Here is a 21,715-nt window from a genome sequence, read left to right on the forward strand (position 1 = left end):
GAAGAGGGATATCTTTTCATCATATACTGGAGGAAAGGAAGAAAGAATGGGCAGTGACATCAAGACATTTTGAAATGCAGGGAAGAGAAGAGAGTGTTCATGGTGATTAATTAGCCTCTATTTCCTTTGTAAAGAATAAGGTTATGTCCTTTCCTGAAAAGGATAATGGTGGGGGTCGTCACGTGGGAAGCTTGAGGACAGAGTATAAGGTTTGACATAGCTGTTCTAGAATCTGTTAGACAATCAGGGAGAAGTAAAAGATTGCTTTGGTGTAGTGAAGGCCAGTTTGTAGTGGACTGAAGTATGGTTATGTGATTTCCTCCAGTTCCTGTCAGCAGCATATGAGTAGAAGTGGAGGTCTATGGTAGGTATACAGGGTTTAAGATTGGCAAGGTATAAGCAACAGTAAGATAAGCAGGCAAGGAATTCAAGATTGGTAAATCCTAGATTTAATATTGGGAAAGGAAGTGGAAAGTGAAGCCAGATCATGGGTGATGGACTGGGAGGTCACTGAGAGACAGAAGAGCTAAAAGTCATGATGAGGGTGAATAACAAGTTTAGGGGAACTAAGAGAGAGGAAATGATAAGTCAAAGTTGGATAGGAGAATTTAAAAATTCTTGATCCTGGAAGTAGAACACTTATGGACAACAGTGAGATCAAGGGCGTGACCATCCCTGGTGGGGCTAGGGTGAAATGAAAGTGTAGGCCAGTCAAGGAGACTAAAGAACTCGGACCTAAAGGAGCTACAAAGGATCATTAACTTGCACGATGAAGTCATCTAGCATGGTAAGAGGGAATGGGGCAGACAGGAAAGCCAGGTACTGAACTTCATAAGAAAGAAGAGAGAATGACTTGGAAACCAGTAGATAACTCCCATGAGGATATGGCTAGGGTGATATATGTGGATAGAGTGACCTTCGCTGGAGGTAAGGATGCTGAGAAGCTGCAGGAGAGGTCTGAAAATGGCAATAGGGAGCAAGGCTTACACCTACTCCTCTTGGACCAGAAAACTCAAGGTCATCAAAGAAAGTATATACAACACTGGAAAAGACAGCCAGGAATGCAATATCTTTGGGGGGCAGAGAAGAACGGGAGGAGGAATCCAGGTCCTTATCAGTGCCAGAGTGGCAAGGAACACAAGAGGAAGAAGTCCAAGGTGAGGGGAAGTTTGTTAATGGTACAAAGTTCTAGAAAGCATAATGGAAGGAACAGGAAGAGGTGGACAGGAATGTGGGAGTCCATGAAAGTGGTTACGGAAGGCACAAATGGGAAAAGGTGGATTGCTTAGGGAGCTGAGGCTTCATCATCACTGGGGTTGAGAGAATAAAAGTTAAGAGCTTAGTGGATAAGACAGGATGAGGATGCTATGGGGATGTAGTACCTTTTGTATGAAAAAGTTATGGCTCCAGAGGTCTCAGCTGTGGAATTTAGTTAGGAATGCTTAGTTCTGTGGGTGGCTTTAGTGATATTAAGCTAACAAGAAAAAGAAGGTTAGGTTAACCTTCAGGTGCTAACCTGAAGATTCTGGACAGAAGGAGGAATTGTTTAAAGTATTGATTGTGTTTCCAGGACTATGATGTGCTTGGATTTGCACGTATTATTTAAAGGGTCTACAATACCCACCTGTGAGGCACTGCTGACAAGGTCTTGGAGCTGAGGAGCAGCTGATGCTAAGCTAGGTTCTGCCTCTGACCCCATCTGTTCATATAGCAACTGGACTTTGTTCAGTTCAAGAATGCCTTTGGTTCGAGCCAGGTTCTGAAGATGCTGTCTAAATGCTACAAGCCCTAAAAAGGGGGAAAAAAAAAACAACAAAAAGCCCAGTTGAATACCCAAGGCCTTTTTGTAAATAACTTAACAATATGATTACAAAGCCCCACTTAGTTCCTATCATTTATAATTGTGAAAAACGGTAGAAAAGTAAAGAAAAGAAGAGTTACCTTGTGTGAGAGAGGTATCTGATGCCCTTCGGCCTTCTCTGAAGCTGACCGGGGACCTGTTGTGAGCCTCTCTTTTCTGCGAGCTCAGCACCTGCATGGCTGGATTGGCAGGCCGTATGCTTAGGAAAGGAGGTGTCAAGCGATGTGTAGGCTGATTGGCCAACATGATGTCCTTCAGGGATGGGTTTTCCTCTAGAAAGTTCAGATCCCTCTGAGTGGATCCCATGTCAGACTCAGAATCCACACTGCCCAAGGAGGGGTGATCGTTCACAGAAAAGACTTTGCCTTCAAGAACCAACAAAAATGGTATAACCAAAACCAGTAAATCTTTCTTTGGGCATATGACGCGTAGTACAGCCAGCTAACTAATCAACCAACAGTTTCATAAACTTTTCACATTCCTAAGCTAAATCTTCTAGAGATGAAATGAACTATTTTCCCAACCCCCAAACCTGAGAACAAATATAATGAGGACAGCACGAGTAGATGAAAACTCCTTAAAAGGTCTAGATATGCTAAGTTCTAAGATTTTATCTTGTTGCTATCTGGGCTATATAAAAAAATGAAACATAGACTAAAACTTAGGACTTGATTCTTAAAAAATGGAACCAACAACTCTCAGGTGGTAAGGGTCAATTTAAACAATGAAGGCTTGACCTGATACCTATCCCAGCATTTACCTGTGGTAGGCATCATGACTAGCTGATTGGTCACTTCTGCCAATGTGTGACGTCTCTGCCCACAGCGTGTTGACTGGAAAGCATCAAATGTATGGCTGGGGTCTTCCTCAGACTCTCCTTCTGTCTCTATTCCTTCATCAATGGAGGTCTCCATCATATTACTAGGCAGTGATTGGCATCCTTTTCTCATCATTATGGGGGGTACTGGGTCCAGCAGACAACCATTAACCTACAATATGAAGAGTGTAAGAGTGAAAATCATCAGCCACTGCTCTGTTGAAACACTAGATGTTTCTATAAAAGAAGATGGCACAGCTGTTGCCGTTCAGTCATCTTTCAGTTATGCCCAACTCTTTGTGATCCCATTTGGGGTTTTCTTGGCAAAGACACTGGAGTGGTTTGCCATTTCCTTCTCCAGTTTATTTTGTGGATGAGGAAACTGAGGCAAACACAGTTAAGTGACTTACTCAGGTTCACCCAGCTGGTAAGTGTCCCAGGCCAGATTTGAACTCAGGAAGATGAGTTTTTCTGACTCCAGGCCTAGCACTCTGTTCACTGTGACACCTAGCTGCCCTAAGATGGTACAGACTTTGGAGCAAACTGTAAACTGAGTGAAATATGGAATCCTCATGTGGCATTTCATTGAAAATTTAGGACCAAAGATTCAGGTAAGCACTGCTGTGTTCTCTCTCCACAAGATAAAGGCCTGCTCCACCACTGGCATCTTCTTTGAGGCTGTTCTCTCTGAGGGTCTGCCTTCTCAGAGGCACTCCATATTGGAATTAACCAGGTTTTGTTTTTGTTTTTTGAGAAAAGGGGGAGAAGTGAAGCAGTGGTAAGGAACAAGAGTTCGTCTGTTATACTTTTCAGGAGGGAGGAACCTCCAACATTCTTCATGTTTTAAAGTCATAAACTACTCTAGAAGGTTCCCAGCACACTTTTGTGCCCACAGTCATACATCCTGCCCACTGAAGTCAGCTTTTATTGGCCCCGTGTGACTGCGGTACATAAGTGTGAACATTCTCCCTGATGGCTGGAAACACAACAAAGACCTGAAATAATACTGTAAATGGTCAATGCCTTCCACTATAGGATAATAAATGATTTACATGCCCACAAACCCGGGAGAGGTTAACGAATGCCAGAGCAATGAACTCACTCTCCACGGACAACACATGCAGTAATCTACATCTCACCTCCTGCAGAGATTAGCTCAGTCCTGCTCAGAGGTGAGAATTTGGCATGGTGGAGCCAAGCCTTTAGAAGCTGTTGCCAAGAAAGCCCACTTACACTTGAAAGCTCTACTCCAGGGTGGATAGAAGCATCCAGAAGGAAGCTGTAGTCTGACTCTCACCTGGATGGTAAAAGCTCCAAGAAAAAGCAAGCCTTTGTCTTGTTACTCAAACTGTCTCCCCACTTTGTGTGATCATGTATACCCTGAGAACAGCTTCTGAGGAACAGCCAGTCACAAGGGGACTCAGCTCTAAGCAACACTTTCACCTGGAAGACGGTGTAGAATGACTATTTCCTTTGGAAGCAGTACAGACCCATATGTGAGGTGACGTGGGACGTTCCTGTGCCAGAAACTTCCCTTTCCCTGCAGCCAATCGTTGTGGAGGAATTTTAGGCTCTTTATTTGGAGAGGGAGACTTGGGTGACTCAGACCTTTGTTTGCCTGTGCAGAGGTTATGCCATGAAAATAGCTTTGGGACTGTGCCATCCTTGGGAACAGGGTGGCTACAGCATTTTAAATAAAGAGCACTTGGAGAAGAAGTCAAGTGAGGTCTCAAAGAAGTATTTCTTCAGGGCCTGCCCAGTCCCCTGGCACCCCACAACTCTCACCCTGACAGCTACTTCTATTCCCAGCCTGGACTTTCCCCAGGCTTCTCCCTTTCTTGGGTGGCTCACAGTCTTTCAGAACCAAGTGGCTGCTTGAGAAGCATCTTGTAACTCCCACTTTGGTTTTTGAGACCTGTTCATACTCTACTGATTCAGTTTTCTGACACTGTCAAGGCACATAACCATTCAATTTACTGAGCCCCTACTTGGTCTGAGGGGCTCCAAGGACACAAAGATGAGGAAGAAAATAAGGTCACAGTGCAAAGACCAGGGAGTGGGGCAAGGACTAAGTATGTTGCTGTTTAACAATGTTTAATTTATAACTTCTACTAAAATCTTACTAGTGAGCAGGGACTGATGTGGATACCACAGTGGATCTGTTACAACCACTTGGACACTCACAAAAATTTGCTACACACTGTTGTGACTCCTGGAGAAAAGCAACTTCTGATTTTTGCTTCTTGGATGACAGAGACAGAAGGTTTGAACAGGCACCACTATGGGCTGCCCAGCTCTCCCTCACTTAAATCTAATTCGTGCACAAGTCAAGACATCAACCCTCATGATGTCATTGATCCTCTCTGAGAATGAAGGATCAACAACAGATTTGCCCTGTACTTAAATGACAGATGTGCATTTAGTAATGAGCATGGGCTTCCTAAAAGAGCAGACATTTATACAGTCCCTTCTTTCTGGCACTCAGACTCTTGCCCACCTGACCCTAGGTCATCTTTGGAAGAGGGCAACTTGATGGCACACTGAACGGACCCAGGAAAAGCTTGTGCTCACCAGATTCTCTGAGAAAAGATATTCTCTTACTGAATTAGTTAACTACCATTTGGATTTTGGGAAACGAATGTTTTTATATATGATTAATCCATTTCCTCATAAAATCAGTTTGGTCCACCTGAGGCTATGGTGGAGAGATTAGCCAGAATAAACTCTTGGTCTCATCAGCACATTTCAGAATCTGCTCTTTGTTGCCGCATATCCTTCTCCTTTCAGTAACAGCTGCTTAAATGGCAAGGTGGTAAGACTGGCAGAAGACATTCTCTGATGCCTTGGGGCTTTGATCAAGTTTCAGAATGTGTTAAAAAGTGGCAACCAGCCTCTGGTTATGGCTCAGCTGCTTTTGCCACAGGAAGCTTCTTCCCTACCCCCCACCCCCATACTGGGCTATTCTCCTTAGCTTGTCTTCAATCTGGTTATACAATTCCCATTTATATAGAGCTGTAAGGCTTACTTCTCGGCCCAAGAACAGTGTGAGGTAGGCAGTGAAAGAATTAATCCTATTTTACAGATGAAGAAAGTGAAGCTCAAGGATGTTAAATGACTTGAATGTGATTACCCAACTTGTAAATGTCAGGGGTGTAATCTGAACCCAGGTTTCCTGACTCTAAGTCTACCTGTACTCTAGAAAGAGTACATTATCCATTATCCATTATCTCATACCATTATGGGAGGAGCAGTGTTACGAATTCTAAGTATATTGTCAGAGGCCTGACTCATGCTCTTCTTTATCCTTCTCTCCTCTGCCAGACTGGCAAAAGAGTCATGAGAAACTACTATGCCTGGCACACACTGTCTTATTCCGGCATTAAAATGGGCAGAGGTAACATCATCACACATTATAACCTTGGTAGCAACAATAAAAAGTGCTTGTGCAACATTGGGAAGGAAAGGCATCTTCACTTGGCATCTGGACTGATTATCGATCAGATGAAGCGGAGTATAGTAATGCTTTCCATGGCAGCTTGGGATTCCCTTCTTTCCAATACTTAAAAACTCTGGACATTCTGTGGCAAAAACGGCTGGCAGTTTTTGTATAATATCAACTGTTAGAAATAAGATATTTGTTCTAGGAAACAATCTCTGCTGCCTGAGGCAAGTATTCTGAAATGGAACAAGGGTTGGAGAGATCTCTTAACACTTTGAAAGGCATTCATTTTTCCTTCTCCTTGAAGTCAATTCACACTAATAAGAAACTATGTACACAGAAATCACTAAAGTGTTTAGGATACAAACAGGACTCACAACAGTCAGCGCCCCTATTGACAAGGGATAAAGCTTCTTGGTTTATCATAAAAAAGAATGCTTGAAAAATAAGAGATTCCTGCACCAATCAATAGTATCATTTATAGCCAACAAAAATAGCAGAAATAAAAATGCAAAAATAAAAAAGCTACATTACACCACTGCATTTTGAAACAAATGTCATTGTTGTCTATGAAAATTCATCACCATCCACATATTTTCATGGTCCAATTTCCCCCCTTTCAGCGGGCAGAAGAGGAGTGGTGATTTGGAAAATCTTATTATTGGCCTCTGTGGTCCCCTCAAAATGAAAACAGGAAGGGATTATGAAATATGTAGAAACACTTCTTTGCAGCACTCACCACCTCCAAAACAACAAATACAACCCCATTCTACAAACTCGAAATGAGACAAGTACCAGTTTTCAGTGTCCATTTGTAGCTCCCTTTACCATGATCCTAAGCTTACACTGTCCAGAGTACTTGGACTGATGACCTGAATGTAAGGCAGCAAAGCAGACAGAACATTGAACCTGGGGTAAGGAAGCCATGGCAGTTATTATCACCTTTAACACTTAATGGCTGGGTAAACATATATGCACAAGTCACTTAATTCTGAGGCTCAGTTTTCTCATCTGTAAAATAGGGATAATAATACCTGTTAAATACTTCCATCCCAGGGGTATTGTGAGCCTTAGATGAAGTAACGGATAAGGGCCTTGCAAACATCAAAACCTATATAAAACCATCACTTGTAATCTGCCATCTAAATAATCATCATGAATATTATCAATGCAGATTCAGAATACTGAAAAAAATCATCACAATTCCCTAACAGCCTCAGGGATGAATGTAGTCTATCTGGCATATTTTAGACAGCTGTAAATAATCAAGAGGTTTGGATGAGAAGGGATCATGGGATTTGGAGCTTAGAGACGTCTAGTCTAACCCTATTCATTTCACAAATAACAAAACTGAGGCCTGGGGTAGCTGAAATGACTTCTCCGAAGTTATACATGTAAAATTGGACCAGGATTTGAATTCGGGTCCTCTAATTCCAAATTAAGAGGGCTCTATCTCTTATACTACACAGACTCCTTAAGGTCTATCCTGGCTCCTCTGGGATTGGAACCTGAAAGGTCTCATACCTTTAAAGAAGGTCAAAGGTCTCAATAAGGATCAAATGGAGATGTAGTCCCCTTGAAATTTACTATGAATGTCGGTTACCGAGGACAGAAGTGAAATTAGGGAATATATGATGTTATGAAATGCTTCCTAAAAATACAATGGGTGGAAAATGTTATAACCAAATACACATCAATCAAACTGAACACAAAGATGAGCTGTAGTCACATCTGATAAGCCCCCAGAGCCATGGAGTTGAAGGAATGGAACAGATGTCGGGGGTCATCTATTTCATCTCCTATTCAAATCCCCTTTCTACCATCCCCAACAAGTGGTCATCCAACCTCTTCTTAAACACCGCCAGAAGCAAGGAGTATGCCACTGGCTGAGTCAGTTCACTCCAGTTTTCTAAGGCTCTAACAGTTTCTATGTGTAGTGATTTATAGGTCCCAAAGGAGGCAGTATTAGGGAGGAGAAAAAGCTAACAAAAATATAACAGGCAAAAAATAGACCTAGCTGGTTTGCACAGCAGAGTTATACCAGGATTCTCAAATTGTTCTCTCTATACAAAAGCATTAAGGAGCATTCTGAATCTTCCCCCTAGTCATTTCCAATTTGTTCCCTAGTTACAATAAAACTCACATGCTTTAAAATAATTGCTCACTCTAAATAATAATGCACACACTGTCCCATTTGTATGTTTTGGGCCTGACGCCTCCACAGATGAAACTTTAATACCCTATGTTCGCCTTTTCTCAGACCTTCAAAAGAGAGTTTTTTCAAAAGAGGGTTTTTTGGGGGGGCCCTCTTATCTCCTCCCTCCCAACTTATGTCCAGATTTCAAGTGTGCAAAGAAATGGAATAAGATGGCTTCCCAACCAAGTGGGAAAGGAGGTAGTAATAGTTCATGAGTACACTGAATAGCATGCTAAGCAGACAAACAAACCTTCTAAGTGTGAAATAGTAGGGAAAGAAAAGCCTATCACCCAAAATGGCAGTGCTTGTAGCAGTATCATTACAACCTCTAATGGTTAGCAATAGCTCAGGGTTACATCTTATCAAAAGCATTGCATTCCTGTTTCATATCCTAGCATCAAACTGTCTGCTCTCCATCTGAAAAGCAATGTCATTTGTACATATGCAAAAACTCATCTCCTTCAAGTATGACCAATTCATCTATTTAACTAGCAAGAAGACAGTTCCATGGGTTTACAGCCACAAGACAGAGAATAGTGGGAACAACAAAGAAGGCCAAACTTTGTCCTTTTTTAAAATCATTATTTCACAGGTATTTAGAAATACCTTTTGCTTCTCCCTCCCCTCAAAATGCCCCCAAAACATAAAAACCCCACAACTCACTAAAAGGGAAATGAGAAGGGACGTGGATCCTTAAGGAACAGAGGAAAGGCTTTTCAGAGGCAAAGTGCTATAGTGGATAGAGCACTGAATGTGGAGTCAGGAAAACCCAAGTCTGAATCTTGTCTCCAACACTGGCTAGCCATGTGACCATAGGCAAATCAATTAACTTCTCAGCCTCAGTGTCCCTATCTGTCGCATAGGGATAATAATACTTGAGTGCCTTCCTCAGGGAGCTACTGTGAAGATAAAATAAGATGTACACAGTGTTTTGCAAAACTTAAAAGTGCTACAGAAATTTCAGTTATTAGGGCACTGAAGAAAAGTTCCAAAGTAGGAAAAAACCTCATTGATTAGTCCAGAGGCACATGACTAGTATTTTTCTATGGGTTCTTTTTGTAGTACCCTCCAGTTTGTGCCACTGAAAAACTGCCATTGCTGAATGCTGTGAGGAAACCAAACCACCCATGAATTCAGCTCTGAACTATGCAAAAACACCGTACCTTTGGTGTATCAACTCCTTCTTCCTCCATGAATACTGCCTCGGCCTGGCATCCAGAACTGGAAAAGGAAAAGGCCTCCACATTTGATGTTTGAGGGAGAATGGGGGACCTCATCAGTCTCATGTTCTGTGAACGTATGGTCATTGGTGGACCAACAGTTTGTGCCTATAAAGCAAGAAGAATACATTTTGGTAAAATAAACACAATTTATCACAACCAAAAAAATTTCAAGAAAATAGTGCTCTTTGAGTACAAATAAAAAATAATCAAATGTTGGAATTGTAGGTAGACTGCTCTCCCTCCTATATAAGAGGAAAGGTCTAATACGTATAGCATTAATAAGGTACATATATGTGTTCAGAAATGATCTGACACATTAATTGTCCTAATGCTGGACTTTGGTCTCTGATCTTCACTACAATTCCAAGTTGTGGGGCATGATTTTGTCAGGGTGGCAGAGGACATTTTGAGCAGGCCTATGAACATACATCCCATGTTGTTTTTTATATTTGTATTTTTGTGTGGTAGAAGATAAGATATCTCTGTGGCTATGGATGGAATCAGCAAAACAAAAAAAGATGAGGGGAAGCAGAGGTAGGAAAAAAATATTCATTCACAAACTATTTACTCACCCATGAGATAATGAGATTTATCTCACATATCCACTATACCCAGGTAAACAGTGTAACCAGTATCGTACTGCGCTTATACTAGGGAAAAATGAACTTGCTTCAGAATGCTCCCAGTGGTTCTGACTGCCTCCTGTCTCTGATGTCTATTCTGCTGGGTATGCTAGGCTAACTGGTATGAGTAATACTTCTTTCAAAACAGGAGGAGGAATTGAAAGGGAGGGGGAGAGGGAAAGGAAAAGAAAGGAATGAAAGAGGAGAAGGTAGGAAAGAAAGTGTCTATTCTTTGTGATGTGAATAGGGGTTCCTTAATGCTCTTATGGAACATGGAAAATGCTATGTTATTTTATTTTTTTTGGGCTAGGCAATGGGGTTAAGTGACTTGCCCAAGGTCACACAGCTAGTAAGTGGCAAGTATCTGAGGCCAGATTTGAACTCAGGTCCTCCTGACTCCAGGGCCGGTGCTCTATCCATTGTGCCACCTAGCTACCCAGAAAGTGCTATTTTAAAGAAGGAACATGATTATGGGTCTCCTATTATCTGTTTAGGTAAACTATATTCATTGTATGGATACATAGAACAACCTAGGGGAACATTCATCACACTGGACACTTTGGAATGGCAGAGAAGGATTGTCAGGACAGCCAGTACTTAGGGAAGTGTGACTAGTACATTTTCTATTGAGGGAGTGAAAGGGAACAAATGATCAGTTTCTAGAAGGATTTATTTCTCTATGAAATGCAAGCTCCTTTTCATGCAATATGTCACATTAATTATGTGCTGGCTCTATCATCTCACTGGTACTCAACAATTCTTCAAATTAGTACACAATTAGATCTTTCATTAGTATGGTAAAGGAAAAATTTCAGATGAGGGCAAACAGTATTGAATTACTGTGAAATTACGGCTAAAATGGAAACTTCTCCCTAAATTTTATTGGATTTCTTTAATGTAGTCCTTTTATAAAGCAGTAAAAACATCTTTGAAATGGTTTTTCCTATTGCCTGATGGGAGGTACAACCAAAGAAATATTTTGTGTTCATAAGCCACCACAAGAACGCAAAAGTGTCTACCTGCTTGGTAGATTTTTCACTGTTAACAGTGAAAGTCACCAAGTTCCAAAATCTTAAACCTGGCAGGACACTAACTCAAAGATCATCTAGGTTCAATTTTCTCATTTGACAGGTGAAGAACTTAACACAGGCTTTACATTTCTTTCATTTTTTAAATGGCATCTTCACCCCAATTACTTGTCAAGATAATTTTTAGTATTCATTTTTACAAGATTTTCAGTTTTTAATTTTTTCCCTCCTCCCCCTTTCTAAAATGGTAGGCAATTTGATATAGGTTATACATGTGCTATCATGTAAAACATATTTCCCTATTAGTCACAATTGTGAAAGAAACGGATCAAAAGGAAAAAAATTACGAAAAAGAATAAAGTAAGTGAAAAAAGTATACTTCCATCTACATTTAGAGTTTATTGGTTCTTTATCTGGATATAGACAGTATTTTACTTTGTGAGTCTTTTATACTTGTCTTGGATCACTGTGCTGCTGAAAAGACCTGAGTCATTCATAGCTGATCATCACAAAATGTTGCTGATAGTTTTTACAATGTTTTCCTGGTTCTGCTCATTTCATTTTGAATCACTTCGTAAAAGTCTTTCTAAGTTTTTCTGAAATCTGCCTGTTCATCATTTCTTACTGAATAATAGTATTCCATTATATTCATATGCTTGTTTAGCCATTCCTCAATTTCTAATATTTTGCCATCATGAAAAGGGTTGCCATAAATATATTTGCACATGTAGGTCCTTTTCCCTTTTTTATGAGCTCTTTGGGATACAGACCTAGTAGTGGTATTGCTGAGTTAAAGTGTATGCACAGTTTAGTTGCTCTTTGGGCACAGTTTCAAATTGCTCTCTAGAACGGCTGGATCAGTTCACAACTCTACCAACAATGCACTAGTGTCCCAATTTTCACACATCCTCTCCAACATTTATCATTTTCCTTTTCTGTCATATTAGCCAATCTGCTAGATGTGAAGTAGTACCACAGAGTTGTTTTAATTTGCATTTCTCTAATCAAACGTGATTTAAAGCACTTCTTCATATGCCTAAGGATAGCTTTAATTTCATCTGAAAACTGCCCGTTTATATCCTTTGACTATTTATCAATTGGGGAATGGCTGTATTCTTATAAATTTGACTCGGTTTTCTATATATTTGAGAAATCAGGAGTTTATCAGAGACGCTTGTTGTAAAGATTGTTTCCCAGCTCTCTGCCCTCCTTCTAACCTTGGTTGAATTGGTTTTGTTTGTAATGCTCTCCATCTCTCGTTTGGTTATGAACCTGTAATACATTAACTTCTCCTTTAAGAATTTGGATGCTATACTACTTGATGCATATATATGTAGGACTGGTATTACTTCATTGTCTATGGTACCTTTTAGCAAGATGTAGTTTGCTTCCTTATCTCTTTTAATTAATTCTATTTTTGGTTTTGCTCTGTGTGAGATCAAGATCGCTACCCCTGCTTTGTTTTTCTTTTTTTTAACTTCAGCTGAAAACATAAGAAATTCTGCTCCAGTCCCTTACCTTTACTCTGTGTGTGTGTGTGTGTGTCTCTACTTTAAGTGTGTTTTTTGTAAACAACATATTATAATATTCTTTTTTTGATCTACTCTGCTATTCGCTTCAGTTTTATGGGAGAGTTCATCCCATTCACATTCACAGCTATGATTACTAACTATCTTTTCCTCCATCCTATTTTTCCTCCTATTTGTCCTCTCTCTTTTCACTCTTTCCCTCCTCAATGGTGTTTTGCTTCTGTCTACCACCTCCCCCAGTCTGCCCTCTCTTCTGTCCCCAACCCCTTACTTAATCTCTTCTCTTCCTACTTTCCTGTTGGGTAAGATAGAGAAGGAGATTCAAACAATGCCCATTGCCCACTCTTCCATCTTTCTCTCCACTGTGACAGGTTTCTGTGCCTCTTCATGTGAAATAATTTACTCCATTCTACCTCTTCCTTCCTTCTCCATCCAGTGTACTCCTCTTTCTCATCCCTTAATTATTTTTGCATGTCATTCCCTCAAATTCACCTCATTCTCATATCCTCTGTCTATGTATATTCTTTCTAGCTGTACTACTAGTGGTTCAGTTTTTAAGAATTATAACTATCATCTTCCCATGTAGGGATGTAAACAGTTAAGCTCTAATGAATCCCTTATGTTTTCTTGTCCTTTTTTGGCTTCTCCTGGGTCTTGATATTGGAAATCAGATTTTTTTTGTTCAATTCTGATCTTCTCTTTCTGAAAGCTTGAAATCCTTCTATTTCATTGAACAACTATTTTTTCTCCTTGAAGTATTATGTTTAATTTTGCCAGGTAGGTGATTCTTGGTTGTAGTCCTACCTCATTTGCCTCCCAGATAACATGTTCCATGACCTCTGATCCTTTTATGTTGCAGCTGCTAAATCCTGTGCAATCCTGATTGTGGCTCCCTAATATTTTAATTGTTTCTTTCCGGTCACTTGCAGGATTTTTTCCTTGACCTGATAGTTCTAAAATTTGGCTATAATGTTCCTTGGAGTTTTTATTTTGGTATCTCTTTCCTGAGGTGATCAGTGGATTCTCTTTTTGCCCTCTGGCTCCAAGATATCAGGGCAATTTTCCTTGATAATTTCTTGAAAGATGCTGTCCAGGTCCTCCTTTTGATTACGGCTCTCAGGTAGTCCAATGATTCTACTATTGTCTCTCCTGGATCTATTTTCCAGGTCAGTTGCTTTTCCAATGAGGTATTTTACATTTTCTTTTATTTTTTCATTCTTTTGAATTTGTTTGATAGATTCTTGATGTGTCATAGAGTCATTAGCTTCCACTTGCCCAATTCTAACTTTTAAGGGGTTGTTTCCCTCAGTTAGCTTTTATACTTCCTTTTCCATTTGGCCAATTCTAATTTTTAAGCAGTTGTTTTCTTTTCCCATGTTGACTCTGTTTTCATAATTCTCTTGCATCACTCTCATTTTCCCCCCAATTTTCCTTCTACCTCTCTTACATGAAGTTTAAGCTACTTTTACAGCACTTTTATGAGTTCTTTCTGGACTTGAGACCACTTTCCATTTTTCTTTGAGATTTTGCCCATAGGTGTTTTGACATTACTGTCCTCTTCTGATTTTGTGTCTTGATCTTCCCTGTCACCATATCTTTCTACGGTCAGATTCCTTTTTTGTTGTTTTTTGTTCATCTTTTTTGGCCTTTTCCCTTTTTTAAAATTTGAGCTCTGATCCAGGGGTGGAAGGGACACTGTCTCAGGCTTCTTGTTCCAGGGGCTACAGGCCCTGGCTGTTTACCTGGTGCTGCACTGATGTTGCCCTGAGGCCCCTGGGGGTCCCTTGTATCTGGTGCTGTGCTGAGGGGGTGGGATAGGGGCTGGTGCTGCTGGAGGCTATAGGGGTCTGGCAGTTTACCTGAAGCTAAGCCATGGTCCTAGTGCTGGTGTCTGGTGTGTGCTGAGGCCAGTGAGTTGTTTCTGAATTTCCCCAGGGCTACACTGAAGCACATGGTATTCTGGCTGCTGTAGGTGGCCTGTTTTCCCAGGGCTATGCTGAAACACGTGATGGTTCTTGGAGCTGGAGTCTGACCATTCCTCTAGCAACGCTGAAGCACGTGGGGGCTTTTGGTGTTGGCATTTGCCTGCTCCACTGCACTGAGGCTCAGGGTTTCCTGCTGGTTTGCTGAGGTGGGGCTTGCTGTTGGCTTGATGGGATCCTTCTTGTCTTGGACTGTGCTTCCCTTTTACCCAAGTGAGATAGACTTTTCTTGCCAATCTTCCAAGTTTCTTGGGCTAAAATATTGTTTCACCCTGTCTTTTTGCTGGACTTGGTGTTCCAGAATTTGTTTTGGGGCACTAGGCTTTGAATTTCTAATAGATACATCTTAATTATTTAAATTCCAATGAATTCCTAATGAGTCTCAGTGAAACTGTAAAGTGATATTTTCCAAGGATCAGGAATAATGATATTAGAAAAAGGCAACATTATATTTGGTTCCTTGAAATGGTTATCATAGAAGTATCACGGCATCATGATGATAGATGTGAAAGGTGAGAATACACTAGTATTTTATATGGTATTATAGAACACAAAAGTGAAATATGCAATATATGAAAACCTCTCTCTAAAGAAAAGATGGTCCCCATTCCCTAATTGATAAATGATTTTAGGACATGAACAATCAATTGTCAAGGGAAGAAACTCCAGTGATCAATAGCCATATGAAAAAATGCTCTAAATCACTAATAACTAGCATAGTGCAAATCAAAACAAGTGAGATGCCGCTTCAGACAAATGTTGGAGGGACTGTGAGAAAACATATACATTAAAGTACTGTTGGTGGAGCTATTAATTAGTCTATTTATTGTGGAAAGCAATCTGGAACTATACCAAAAAATGATAACACCACTAGGCATATGTCCTAAAGAGAGGGAAGAAGGACACATATGGACACAAATATTTTATGGCAACTCTTTTTGTTGCAGCAAAGCACTAGACACAAAAGAGGTTGTCCATCAATTGAGAAATAGCTGAACAAATTATGGTATATGGATGAGTTGAAATATTATTGCATTATAAGAAATGATAAAAAGGATGGTTTCAGAGAAACCTGGGAAGACTTCTATAAACTGATGTAAAAAGTGAGCAGAACCAGAAGAAAATTTACACAAGAACACTGTAAAAAAGAACAACTTTTGAAAGCCATAAGAATTCTGATCAATGCAATGATTGAGCATGATTCCAGGAGAGAGATGATGAAGCAAGTTACTCATCTCCTTACAGAGAAGAGAGGGACTCAAGATGCAGAATGAGACATGGTCAAAATAAGAATCTGTTTTGCTTGACTGGATATTTGTGACAAGAGTTTTGTTCTTTATCCTCCTATTCTCACGGAGGGAGGGGTACAGATGAGGTGGCAGGGAAAGAAAACAAATGCTTGTTAATTGAAAAAACATATATAAAAAGATGGCTTTAGATATCCCATCACTCCCTAAACTGATCCTTCTGAAGTTACACATCATGACCCTTTTCAAAATCCTTAACAGTAACTTTCAAACATTTTATGCATTATCAGCTACCCAATGACAACACTGAGAAATCCCTGTTAGATAAAAAAAGCAAGCCATAATTCAGAGATGTTCAGAGACAGTGACTTGCCCAAGATACCACTATTCACATTAGGAGTCTTTTGACTCCTAGACCCATGCCTCTGCCCCTATATCATGCTGTTTTTCCAAGCAGAGGTGTTCTACTCGTGGCAAACTAATGGAAAAACACAGACAACAGTTTCTCAGAAGAGCAGGCATGGATGAGTTGTGCTTACCATCCCTGGAAGGAATATCTACATTGATAAGCTCATGGATCTGAGTACTGGAATATTCATTCCTCTCTATATATTGTGTAAGGACCAATGAATGAGACACATACAAAACTATAACCATGGTGCTTAGAGAGACAGCACAGTACCCTGGGCAAATCACCCTCTTTGAACCTTAGCATTCCTTTCCCCTATAATGGGCATATATGTCTTCCCTGCCTTGTAGGGATATTATGAGTCCAAATGAAATGATAGGAGAAATCACCTTGAAGACTCTAAAAGGGTACATAAATATAAGATATTAAAAAAAAGAGACAAGGTGGCAAAATGGAAGTATTGGATAAGGAAATTAGAAGGTGTGTGTCCCAGTCTCAGCTCTACTACTATTTGTCTGTGGGACCTTGGCAAAGTGTCATTTAATTTCTGAGTCTCATTTACTACATCTAATTCCAGTACTGTTTACCTCACAGGGTTGTGGTGAGGATCAAAGGAGATAATATATGTTGAAGTGGTTTGTAAACTGTAAAATGCTACACAAGTGTAATGTATTACTATGATCAGGAGACAGAGAAACAAAGAACCAAATACCAAATATAACAAGAGCTCAAATTTACGTGGTACTTTACAGTGACCTTTTCTTGCTGTAAGACAGGGCCGGTGATGCCAGCCCCAGATGCAGGGAGGCTGGCTAGTGACGTGGCTAGTAATTGATCAGGTCTGGGAAAGGAACGCAGATTTCACTCCAAATCCAGTGCTCCACAATGAGACCATGCTCCTAATTCGGCCAATTGTGAACAGCAGCAATTAAAAAAGCCAAAAAATTAGAAATCCCTCAAAGGGGAAAAAAGAAGGATTTTGGATTTATGAAGTCAATTAATCCTTCCAGAAAAGTGAAAGGAAGAGAAACTTCTGAGATACTAATCAATAGTCAATAATATAAATGTAAATAGTAAAATCTCAACCCCTTCCTAATTGATGAAAAACGTGTCCAAAATAATTACACGTGTAGCCGACAAGACCACCAGCTGGACGAGGAGTTACCTTGGCAACTGTTTGTTCAGCAACAGTGCTCGGCCGACGCTGGCGGGCATCAACTCTCTGCTCCACAGGGAAGCTGCTCCGGTGAGATTTCAGCCTTTCCACCAATAAGTAATAGATAGCAGCAAAGTGGTTATAACTCTTGTTCTGCAAAGACTGAAAATGAGAAAACAAATATCTGAAGGCCAGATGCCATAACTAATCAAGTTCATGCTTCCACACTTTCCTCAAGAATCAGGAAAATCATAGGGACAAAGTGAATTATGCCTCAAAGTGAAGTCCAAGCATCCAGGGTACAAATGAGAAAACAGCAATTCCCTACATTTGACTAGCTCCTTTAAATGAAGAGCAATCAATGGTAACTTGCTACTCTTCATGCAGAAGGGCATGAGGTCTCAGCCTCATGAAGGAACCTTGTCTCAATCATTTTACAGCTGCAACCTTAATGCCTATCAGGTCAGTCAGCAATCTGACCTGGGCAGTACTAATTTTGTAGCTTAACATAGGCCCAAAACACTCACAATTCTAGATCAAGACTCATGGGAGTTTTGGGAAAACATTCTGGAATTTATTTGGTTTGAGGAAAAGACTAGATTAAAGAGATACTCTTTGTGTTCTTAGATAATTTTTTCCTCTTGCTTTTGTAGTCCTACCGTTTTGATACTTTGAAAACAGAGCTCCCTCCCAGTTTTTTACCTCCTGGCCTTCCCATTTTCCCAACTAGAACAGAGTAGAGATTGACTGACTGCTCCTTTAGCTCATGGCTTCCTTGGACAGGGAAGCGTGACTGCTGGGTTGAGCTTTTAGTATAGAGCAAGAGCCAGCTTGTAAGACCTCCACTCCCCTCAAGCCACCACTCTGGATGCCTTATAGGAATAGGCAAAGAAAAACTTCTGGGCAGATGAGAAAGCCACAGTACAGTTTTTCCCTGGGCTCCAGTGGAGAAAGAAAAGCTGGGAGGGTCTTCATCTCCAAAATAGCCAAAGGAATATTTTTCAGCTCCTTCTTGTTCTCACCTTCCAAAAAATACCTTAAGCCTGGTTCACTAATTGTTGTCAAAAGTCTTCTGCATGCATGTAGCCTATCATAATGGTATCTTTTCTGGATGGAACAAAATAACCTGCAAGCATTTTATGAATTCTCAGTTCTATGAATTCTAAAACTTCCAAATCAAACTAAATCTTTTGTTTCTTGTTCACTTGTCTCCTCTATTTTCCCTCTCATTTCTTTTTTTGCTTTCTTTGCCCTTCTCTTGCCTAAGGCCCCCCCCATCCCATTTCCCACTCATTTTTCAACCACTTTTGACACACAGACATAACTTTATCCAAATTCTAGGAATTATCTTCCCATGATTCATTTGCTAATTTTCATCTTTTTCTTTTCTGAGGGGTAAAGGGCAGGTCTTTATCACTTTTAGGTAGAAAGTACAAGGAAAGGGACTGATACAATGAATATAATGTAAGTAAATAGATAGTAGGAGACTGATATAACCTGAAGGGAAGGCTAAGTAATACTTATTCTGGTGATAGTCCTGGCTGGGGGTAGGGAGGACAGTGGAGCGGGGGGGGGGCGGGGAAGGAAGGGAAATAAGCATTCATTGAGTAACTACTATGTGCTATGCACTGTGCAAAGGCATAATCACTTCACTACTTCGTGACATTAGTGCTGATCACAACCCCTCTTCAGGTTTCTCCACCACTCTCACCCAAGCTCTCCACAGATGACGTGGCCAACAGACTGGAGGTCATCCTCTGGATCTTCCTATTCCATGTGTACCATGAAGCACTCTGGCTATCTCTCCTATTATCTATCGATCTCTTTAGATGGCTGACCGGCCTCCTCTTCCAATTTGCTTACTTGAGAACAATGACTTTTCTGCTATTTCTTGTGCTATTTTACTTGTACTCACCAGGCATCTATCACATTATGTTTAGAGATGCCAAGTATAATCAAATCAGAAAATAGCTTTGGTTCCTTTACCTCCATGGTTTTCTGTTGATCTATTCCAAGGCTATGCATCAGCCGCAGGACCTGCTCATTATACTCCCCAAGAGATGGCTCATTTTCCTGCTCTTGTGGATAAAGAACAGGTCTTTGTACAGGAACTTCCACCAGCATCCACTTGTGCTCTTTTATTTGGGCTATTGTCAGCCTCTTAGATGGATCTAAGACCAACATCCTTCGGATAAGATGCTCACACTCTAGGGAAAATAAAAAGTTAAAAGGAAATAGTCAAATAAAGCACCTGGTAAACAAGACTGTCTTTGCCTTATTTGACATACAGGTCCACATGCAAGTGAATGCTGCTGATATGTATTTTGGCAATTTGTGGAGAGTGAAAAACAGTGGTCACAGCTGTATCTGTCCCATTTTTTGTGTTAAATGAACTTCCTCACTAACAGAAAACAAACCTCTGGTTACAAACTTAGTTTTCTCCTAAAAACAAAACCAAACTTTACTCTTAAAGCAGGGAATTAACAACTTATTCCCAAGTAGCTTCCAAGTCTAATTGATGTCTCTTAAGGAGTTTAAGTGAGGAAAGTAACAACTGATAAATAGGAAAAACTTCTATTTAGCCTTTTTAGTAAGTAAATGCACAGACTTCTGATGGATTCTATAGCATCCTTCTCAGAGAATTGGCTTCTTTGATAATACTCAATGTTAGACATAGTTTAGAAATTACACTAGGTATTTTTAAGTAGGAAAGTTCAAGCATGATCAGGCTATCTATCATACATGTGTCATTTAGTTGTTGCATAGGCTCTAGGTAGATTTTACAGTAATTTACAAAGATTTCTCTGAATGGCTTCTTCATTTAAAGATGTATAAGTAATAGTAAATTCAAGAAAAACTGCTGGCCAGCTTTACTTATTAACAGAATCAAAATTAGTAATTTTGTAAGATACTTGGGTTCACAGAGATAGAAACAACAGCAATGATGACAATCTAAAATTTAGTCAGAGAAGGGATATAAATAACTTCCTCCTATTTAACAATCCAAAAGAGGCTGGAAGGGACTAGGAAGTTATCAATTCAATTAAATAACTCTGCCAATTAGTTGTTATTAGTTTGTGACTTCCTGCCAAAGGAAAAAGGAAAATCCATTTTCTATTCAGAATAAAACGGTTGTGAATCTGTATCTTCAATGTGTTTCTTTGTCTAAAATAAACTTGAGATATTTATAGACTCAGGGTGAATGGGACTGAAAAGACTTGCTGCTTTTAATCTGTTAAATTGTTTCTGTTTTCAGTCACAAGTAAGGCTGGAACTCTGTCTCACCTACACAGAGGATTTTTTTTTCTCATTTCCATAGCTTCTGAAATGATTCAGTCACTTTTTTTTTTTGCCACCTACAACTTTTGGAAAACATAGAGACTTTTAGGAAGGCACTTCATTCAGAGCTTAAAATCTGTAAAGCACAATCAGCAAGACAAATAGCTTACCTTCTGACATGAAATAAGGAATCCGGAATCTTCCTTCCAGAACCCTTTGCCTCAGGATGGGGAGAGTTGGGCCATCAAAAGGCAGAGCTCCACAGACAAGGACGTAAAGAACTACTCCCATGCTCTAAGATAAAAAATAATAATGCACCCACTGTACTACCTAATATTTCAAATGCAATTTACTTTGTTAAGTATCTTCAGTTACTATTAAAGTCTCATTAATTGAAGAAAGTAAAATTCCTGTTTGAATTTTCAGAAATGGAGAATCACAGAACTGAAAGAAATCTAAAACCCTGAGTTTTTTCCTCCTTACAATATCAAGAGATTGGTCATTTAGATGAATGTTGAATTTTAATTACTGCGGATCTAGGGAAGGTTACACATTTGATACCAGAATCCCTTTTCCTGGGTATCCTGTTCTATGAGCTCTTAGCACACAGAGTCCAATGGACAGGAAAAAAACCAAAACCCCCCCAACAATATCTACTGCCTAAGTTCGGGGAACCTTGGGGATGGGCCAAAGGGGTTGAGTATTATGAATCCACCAATCAATATTTATTAGGCACTAGAAGGTACTAAGGATACAAATACAATAAATGAAAAAAACTTATTTGCAAAACATTTAGATTCTAAAGGGAGATAAGTGTATCTATAACAACAATTCACAGAATAAATAAAAATCAATACAAAATGGTGAAATAGAAGGTAGGGAGGGAGAGCTTTAGCGACTGGAAGAAATCAGGTAAAACTCTGAG

The 21,715-nt window shown here is 40.0% G+C and overlaps 1 protein-coding gene across 1 annotated transcript in view; it reads right to left on the minus strand.

Moving 5' to 3' along the window:
* The window catches only part of SIK2 (salt inducible kinase 2), a 163,675-nt gene that overhangs the window by 10,586 nt on the left and 131,374 nt on the right, over positions 1-21,715 (minus strand). The window contains exons 6-12 of the mRNA XM_027847294.1: positions 20,961-21,084; positions 19,498-19,718; positions 17,521-17,673; positions 9,478-9,642; positions 2,622-2,850; positions 1,942-2,226; positions 1,625-1,788 (exon numbers count right to left, since the gene is read on the minus strand). Coding sequence (XP_027703095.1) covers positions 1,625-1,788; positions 1,942-2,226; positions 2,622-2,850; positions 9,478-9,642; positions 17,521-17,673; positions 19,498-19,718; positions 20,961-21,084 — 1,341 coding nt within the window. The remainder of the gene's footprint in view (positions 1-1,624; positions 1,789-1,941; positions 2,227-2,621; positions 2,851-9,477; positions 9,643-17,520; positions 17,674-19,497; positions 19,719-20,960; positions 21,085-21,715) is intronic.

Source organism: Vombatus ursinus, unplaced genomic scaffold (assembly GCF_900497805.2).
Source record: "Vombatus ursinus unplaced genomic scaffold, bare-nosed wombat genome assembly UNPS02015398.1, whole genome shotgun sequence".
Lineage (NCBI taxonomy): Eukaryota > Metazoa > Chordata > Mammalia > Diprotodontia > Vombatidae > Vombatus > Vombatus ursinus.